General features: G+C 37.9%; 1 protein-coding gene across 4 annotated transcripts in view; it reads right to left on the bottom strand.

Moving 5' to 3' along the window:
• Positions 1-5575: 5575 nt before the first annotated feature.
• Positions 5576-8080, bottom strand: part of usp15 (ubiquitin specific peptidase 15) — a 21087-nt gene continuing 18582 nt past the window's right edge. For all 4 annotated transcript variants that reach the window (XM_015390251.1, XM_015390252.1, XM_015390253.1 and 1 more), the window contains 2 exons: positions 7299-7387; positions 5576-6795 (listed from right to left, as the gene is read on the bottom strand). In XM_015390251.1, coding sequence (XP_015245737.1) covers positions 6463-6795; positions 7299-7387 — 422 coding nt within the window. In that variant the 3' untranslated portion in view covers positions 5576-6462. The remainder of the gene's footprint in view (positions 6796-7298; positions 7388-8080) is intronic.

Below are 8080 nucleotides of genomic sequence, written 5' to 3'. Positions count from 1 at the left end.
AAGAACACTCAAACTAATAGTTTGCACATTTTAAATTCACTAAAATATTAGATTATTTATATAGCGCCAATTCACAACATTTCATCTCAAGGCAGATCATACAGTCACATTTATTCAAAGTTTTCTATCTAAGGAAAACTGGTTAATTACATTGACTTAAAGGCAAGCCCTCAAGCTAAGCATGCTTGTAGCGACAGTGGAGAGGAAAAACTCCCTTTTAACAGGAAGAAACCTCCAGCAGAACAAGGCTCAGTGTGAGCGGCCATCTGCCGAGGCCGACTTGGGTTCAAGGAGACAGAAGCAGACATAGAGAAATTTCTATTAAAAAGCATAATTTTCTCTCAACAATAAACTGAAAACCCTACAACTTTACAGGAAGTTCAACAAGGAGCTGCTTAGCCTTATGTAGCTTAGCTTATTTTAGCTCATTCAGGTCAGTTTATGTCTAAAATAAGAAAAGGCAAAGCTAAACTCTTGATTACTGCTTCAGAAAGCCACAACTTTTGTAAATTATCCTCTATAAATGCACTTGAAGTCCACATTTAAGACTCTTTTATTACCTCCAACCATTTTTTTTTATCTTTTATTTTAAACTAAAACTTGGCATCCTTTCAGGGAAGCAGCAGCTCATTTTCTCTTCCTCCAATGTGGTGCTGTGTTCCCACTACTTGCCAATTTTAAAGAAAAAAATCACATTTCCTCATTAATTTCTTGATTATTTTTGTATCCCAGCTAATCTTTTGTCATTTTGAAGTGGTTCTATTTCATCTGTTATGGTTTAGGCCTTGTTGTCATAACGACTCTGCTTATATGACAGTAATAGGAATGTTTTCTATGTGAAATATGTGTTAAACTACCTTCTGATTGAGATATATATATATATATCTCAATCAGAAGGTAGTTTAACACATATATATATATATTTGTTCTTAGATGAATATGACGTAGATGATTTGTTTGCTTCGTCCCATTGGGCCACCCAACTCTTGCACATCGGCTCAGGTTCGACAGTTTATCAATGTTCATCCTTAGTTGTACAGAAAGCCTTTAGTCCAGTTCAATCTACCTGATTCTTGTCATTTTTGCTGTATTAATAATATTGTTGAGTTTTTTTTCCTACATAACCCTCTATTGTTATAAGACTTGTGAACCTGGGGGGGATTTTTTTTTGTAGCAAACAGGGACTTTTAGGCCAGTTCGGGGTCCTTTTTAGGTGACTATTGTGCTACCCTTAACTTCAATGTGAATGTGACGTCATTTTTTTAAAGGAAACAAACTCGTTGAGCAAAAACAATGTCTCTTTGCATAAGGTTGATGTTAGAAGGATTTAAAAAACTGTTTACCTTCAGTGTTTCTTACCCAGAAATATAAAAAAGAACAAATAAAGATCCGTGATGAATAAAAAAAGCAGTTTCTGATTCAGATTATTGATTATTCGGTATGAGCTGCCTTAAAGGTACGTCATCTCATCTTTCCGATGAGTCGTTACAGTTCATTCTGTAGCAAACTGGTAAAAAATGGCCAAAATATTTGACCCAAGGCATTCAGTTTAAAGGTAATTTCAGCAGATACTACAGAAATGTGTAAGGATCTGAATTTTAAAGACTTAAAATAAGGAATTTATGTTCTCAGATTCATGAAGGAGAGCAATATAATCTGTCAGTTTCTAAAGTTTCTCTGTAACCCAGAGTTTCCTCGATACTCTAATTTAAAGCATGCAGAGTGGTGTCCATTTACCTTAAGACCTATGTAGAATGAATATTCCAAGGATGTATTACAGGAATGTTTTAATATTAATGCTTTGAGGTGTTTAATTGAATCGTGCAAAATTCAGGAAATTTTAGGAAATTGTTTTGTAAACATTAAAGTGTAATTCAGAAAAGAAATTAACTTTTGAATGAAAATACTGTTGAACTGGAAATCACTTTATATTCCTCTGAAGACACAAGCATGGTTCAGTAAACAAATTTAACAGCAGAAAGGTTTGAAAAAAAAAAGCTTTATTTTATAAAACTGGATGCCATGTGATAAAGCTTTATTTGTTGAATAATTCATGTTTTCCAACAAAACAGCAAAGTGAACAGAAAAGACTAGATGGTTAATTATGTTGTACAATATTTATTTTGTAATAATTATCACAGGTTTTCCTGCTAAAAAGGTAGATAAACAGTTAAAACATGTATGGAAAATAAATAAAAGTAATTTCATTCTGATTTCTGTAAAAAATGCAAAGACAACTTGTTGATTCTCTTTTTTTCAAAACTCTTTTTTTATTTAATGTGCCAAACTAAGCAAACTAATTACACTTTTCCAAATTTCTAAACATGTTTGTTTTTTTTATTTAGAAAAATACAAAGCTTCAATGAGAAAATAAGGAATTATAACAACATCTAGTAGATGTAATAGAGAATACCGGTTTTGCGCCGCAAAGTGCGCATGGATCTCTCAGCACATGAATCCAAGCGGGATTATAATCCAGCGTCCTGATGTCTGCTGCGAGTCACCGGCGCCGGCAAGGCAGTAGATTGCGCAGTCATCTCCATATGGGGCAGCACTTCAGCCCAGCCAACAGCACAAACTACTACCTCAACCTGCGCCAGTCTTCAAACCAGAGTCCGCATCGGTGCGTAAAAGCGCACAGCGAGGAAAACCCTCACGCTAAATCCAGCACAATAAATAAATCTTTGCAACGGTTAAAAGACATGATGGGATCAAATGTCTCCTATGCATGTCCAAGAATGTAAATATTCCACAATTTGTCCATTTGTTCGCCTTGCCTCTGCATCAGGGGTCTGCAGCCTGCAGCTCCTGCACCCAAAAGGCGAGACAGTCTCAGAAAAGAGGTGAACGTCACAGATTGGAGGCGTGGTCTGCTGGGAGCCTCGCTGAAAGCTGTCCCCTGGCGCCACCTGCTGGACACATCTATAAGGGCAGCAAATCATACCTCTCAAGAGTTGAGTTTTTAGGAAAATTCTTTGTACCGGTACATAAAAAAAAATTTTTGAATTATTATTATTTTTTTTTTTTAAAGCCTGTGTGTTACATAATTTGATTTGGAAATAATTTTGCTTGTTTTTGTTGTAGTATTGTATTAATAGTTTTTCACCAATACCAGCACTAAAATGCTATCGGTGAGTACCAACAAATAGGGCCCGGATGCCATTTTGAGAGCCAAAAGTTTATTCAACTATTGTCACCCATTCCAGATAGGCTATAAAAATTTCTACTGGATTCACTTTGTATTAGTCTGCTTCACAAAGGTAGGCAGCATCTTGACAAAGCCATGATGGCAATTATTTTACATCCAAGTAGTATGCAATTATTCATATCTACATGGTGGTATCGGTATTGGCCAATACTGCACGGCCAGGTATCGAGGCCAAAAAATGGCATCGGCGCAACACTAATTAATGCAGTTGCTCTTACAGTCTGAAGGACAGGACAGCTCTATAGGTTTCAAGAACAAAAAAATTTGATTTAAAAGGAAGATAATAGAAATTTTCATTAGACCAGGGGTCTATAATCTTCAAAATCTAAAGAGCCATTCTGCCCTTAATACAGCTGGAAAAATTCAATTAGAGACACAGATATCTCACCTTTAAGTGATGTTTGTTAAATAGCTGCTTTTTCCCTGCCTGAGACCTAGAACCTTATTCTGGGCTTTAGAATAAAGAAAAACATTTGCATTAAAAGGAAATTTTTTCTGGATGTTTATCTCTAGAAAATTCTCTGAAACAAATAGATTACAGGCCTTGGGGTTCTTTTTTTATATACAATTACAGTGTAGAAACCCAATCTCATTATACTTTGAAAAAACTGCTATTGCTTCTAAAACTGGCATTTGTTATATTAATGTTCTCAGAAACATTGCTTATTATAGGTCAAAAGAGCCACAGTTGCAGACCCCTTTCGACCATAACTGCTACCTGCAGAATAAGGCTTTATAATCTTTTTTTTGTTTAAAAAAAAAAAAAAGCTGGAAAAAATCTAATTGCTAAATTAACTTTACCCCTAATCAGAATTCATATTTTTTATTTATTGTAAAAGAAAAATCTAAATTTTCATCTAAATGAGCAGAGGTGTAATGAAATGCAGTTTAAATGTAACATTTCCAAGGCAGGTTTCAAATAAACACAAAGATTTGCCGGCTTTAGCTAACCTTTGCAGCTTCCCCAGCAAGACATATAGCTGTTAGATCCGTCTATGCCACTCCATCCTGGTCCTGTAGACATATTGTAGATGTATTGCTCTTCATTGCCAAACTATGTAGAAATCTGTGCTCTCTTCTCAACATGTGGTTTGTTTTCTTCTGAGCTGCAAAAACAGAACCCTCTGCAGAAGTGAATTAAAATCAGCCCTGCTTTAAGCAGGTTATGTGTTCTTTATAGTGTTCTGTTGTAGAGAAAAGCTGACCATTAAAAGCCAAAAATTGTGTCATTCCACGTGTTATTTGAATATATTTGTATTAGTAAAGAAAGAAAAAGACACAAACTGTTAATCAGAGGGGGGAAAAAAGCCACAGGAAGCTTAACTTTTATTGTAATTGTGTATAAATACACATGCACAATTCAAATGTCAACCCAAGTGAACTCAAGTGCAGCCAAACCTGGAAACTTCCATACGTCTTCATGCAAGGACATCTGAATTCATTTTTTACAAAAGAAAAATCCAGTAACAGAAAAAAAAAAAAATCTTTTTAAAAAAATATTCCCTCCCTGACAAGACTTCGCAAACTAGTGTGTAACCGAACACCCGACTCCTGGCGTCTTGCCGAGGCTTTAAATATATCGTCATTTCATTATTAAATGCTTACATATAAATAAATAAACTTTATCAAATGTGCACTCACAGAGTGAACTCTTCTGTACAATATCGTACAAGCCTAAAGAAGCGATCGCGTCCCACGGCGTTAGAATGGGGAGAGTCGGCCGATGGAACCAGAGGCGGAGCCTCGTAATGGGAGGCGACAGGAGCTCTGCCGCATCACTGGATGATGGTCCTACGAGCTGAAAGGCTTCAGGTCGACTCACCCCACCTCCCCCGCTTCAAATCCCACAGACACACCCACCCACACACACACACTAGAAGCGTTTCCCCAGAAACTCGCACAGGCAGCATCAAAGGCGGAGAACCTGTTACCAAAAAGCAAAGAGAGGGCCGGAAAAATCGAGGGAAAAAAAAACAATCAATCTAAAGGCATGATTCACATACATGTGGTCTTTGTTCATTCAGTTCAGTGTACATTCTGGCCCTCTTGTGGGTTAAAAAGAAAAACTTGGAGGTGAATATAGCAGTGTGTTAATGTGGAGTTAAGGCCGAAGTGATTTTAAGAGGAAGTGGGAGGTATGAAGAAATCAGAGGCTGATTTTTAGATTCTTTACGCACCAAAGGGGAGGAAATTTGATCTTTACTTAGTCACCGAACGCATCACCTTTAAGCATCATGTAAACTTAGGCTTTATAATGTCAGTGAGGTTTAAAATGAAATCAGAGGGAAGCCGTCTATCAAAAAGTAACAGCAGCTTCTCTGGTTCATCCTCCTGAGCTGATTTGAAAAGCTAGCTACGCATTTTTTAAAAGATTTACAATCTAAGAAGCAAAAAGATCTGATTTAGCAAAGCTAGACAGCTTCAAATGTTTAGTCTTCAGCTCTGAATGGGATCGATCCAGAAAAATATTTTGTAGAAATCTGCCTGCAGGTCAAAGCTGTAATAAAACTGGACAGGACTAAAGCTTCACATAGATATGAAGAGCAATGAGGAGGCGATTGGCAGTGTGGAACTTTTTCCAGCACATGTTTTCTGCAAAACAATCCACAGTATGTAAGTTTGACTAACAATCTTTGACCTCTAAGATGTTGGAGTTAAAATGCGACCAATCAGAATGAGAGATCAGCTGCTTGAGCAGCAAAAGCAGAAAGCTGGGATATTTCATCCGCTTCTCTACGTTACGTCTATTTATAGATGCAGTTCGTCTGGCGTTCTAAAGGAGGAGGCGGAGTAGTGTTTGTGCAAGTTCAAAAATATTTCAGCGCATCATGAAAACTCAATGCAGTTCAGTGTTTAAAAATATTTACAAAATCCAAATAATACTAAAATGATATGCAAACAATGCACTGCTTAAATAACATTTCAAATAAAGAGAAAAAGGCGGCGGCGCAGCAGCAGCGCCTGCTGAGGGCGCCGTCATCAGTCTTTATGCTCTGTGGGAGTTGATATCGGCGACACGCTCTCTCAAACACACACACACACGCAGTGATTCACCCACAAGAGGCTCCTGATTTATTAGAGTTGCGTACCGAGGCAGCTCCCCCAGCCGAACAGTCGATGTCCCGGCGGCGGCGGCCTGGTTCGGTCCGTGCGGCTGAGCGGGGCCGGTGGCTCGCTGCAGCGCCGTGTGTCCCTATGGCTTCATGATGCACAGATCCCTTTCTTATCTCTGCTTGTTCCTGAATCCGTATACCTCAGTTGGTTTTCATGGTAATGTCATGATTGGATACCTCTTCTTCCTCCTCCTCCTCTTCCTCCTCCTCTTCATCATCCTCCTCCTCATTGATGTCGTTTTTCCTGCTCTTGTTCTCGATCGGCTCCTCGTCGTCGCTTTGTGCGCTGGAGCAGGCACCCTGAGAACACGAGACGGTCCTTCTTTCTAGGAGCTCCTCCGCCTCGTTCTCCTCAGCATCCCCACCTTCCTCCTCCTCCTCTTCATCCTCCTCTTCATCCCGGTCCAGGGCAAAGTATCCGGTGCCTTTGACCGTGTCCTGGCGCTGGTAGAACAACACATAGCCGGCTTTGGACTGGACAGAGAGAGGAGAGAAGGTTCTGCTCATTTCATTCATCCTCTGTGATTTCATTGGACAACTGCAGAGTAAGGTGAACATCTGATTGGATAGGGAGCATTTAAAAACATTCATTTTCAGGTTTGAATTGACTTTCTCACTTGGTTTTGTTTATAGACTTTGACTAGGACGTCCTAAACTGACCTCTTCCATTACAGTTCTCTTTCATTTTAGGGTCTCGGTCTGAAGCAGGGGCTAACAGGTTATAAATGGGCGGAGTTTAAACTCGCTCTAATGCAACTATTTAATAGAATCCTTCTTACCAATCCTGCTATTTAATGTCACCCATGCTTCAAGTGATGCCATTTTATTTATATACTCAGAAGGGGCTTTAAAAGCATAGATTGCATTTGATTCTGCAGTTTCACACTTTAGAAGCATAATATTCTCCTTTTTTGTAAAATAAAATAAAAGCAAGGGATTTTTTTTTCAAAGCACTGCAGACAGAACAGGACACTCACCACTATCTGGTCCTCACTGGCTGGAGACACACTGCTGTCGTCAAAGTAGTACCACTTCCCGTCATCTTTGCTCTTAGCATAGGCGGTGTCTGAGAAGAAAATCAAAACATACAGTCTGGTTTCCTCCATGATAAGAAACGACCTTTCTAACTGGAGCTTTTATAGTTGTTTAGTGTCTGAAACTTCAGATTTTCCTACAAACATCTAGATTTTTGATGAGAAAGTTTACAATTAAACACTGGAGAACAAAACACACTGTCTAACAATACATTTGAATTATTAAAAATCAAGAAATGCAGAACTAAACTTAAAGGGCTAATATAAAGATGCTGTGAAATGTCTTAATTTCTGAATAAATCTGTATTATATACATCAGAATTAATAAATTAGACAAAGACATGAGTTCTAATAAAACTGATGATAAAGGTGATTAATTCACCTTAGAAATGTTTAGCCTTCAGATATCAGGTTAAAATCTAAAACTTTTCTCCACTCTTTTCCAAATTAGGGGTCCTATGATTTACTCTTTTTCTTCTTCAGAGTCTCTTTTATTTTTCTTCATATTTCAAGTTCTGAATTCAAATATTTTTATTACATCTTTGGGAAAATGTCAACAATTTTTATGTTTTTTTTAATCAAAGCCGACCCATGTCTCTTCTTAGGGGGATCTCGTATTTAAAAAAAATTAAAAACACAATACCGCCACTAGGGGTGTGCAAAATAATCGTGATGATGATGCATCGTGATTCTAATTTTCGTGATCTACTGCATCGATTCTTGAT

The sequence above is a fragment of the Cyprinodon variegatus genome, unplaced genomic scaffold, assembly GCF_000732505.1.
Source record: "Cyprinodon variegatus isolate N-32 unplaced genomic scaffold, C_variegatus-1.0 Scaffold490, whole genome shotgun sequence".
Taxonomy (NCBI): domain Eukaryota; kingdom Metazoa; phylum Chordata; class Actinopteri; order Cyprinodontiformes; family Cyprinodontidae; genus Cyprinodon; species Cyprinodon variegatus.
Note: the sequence above shows the minus strand (reverse complement) of the source record. Positions and strands in the feature narration are given on the sequence as shown.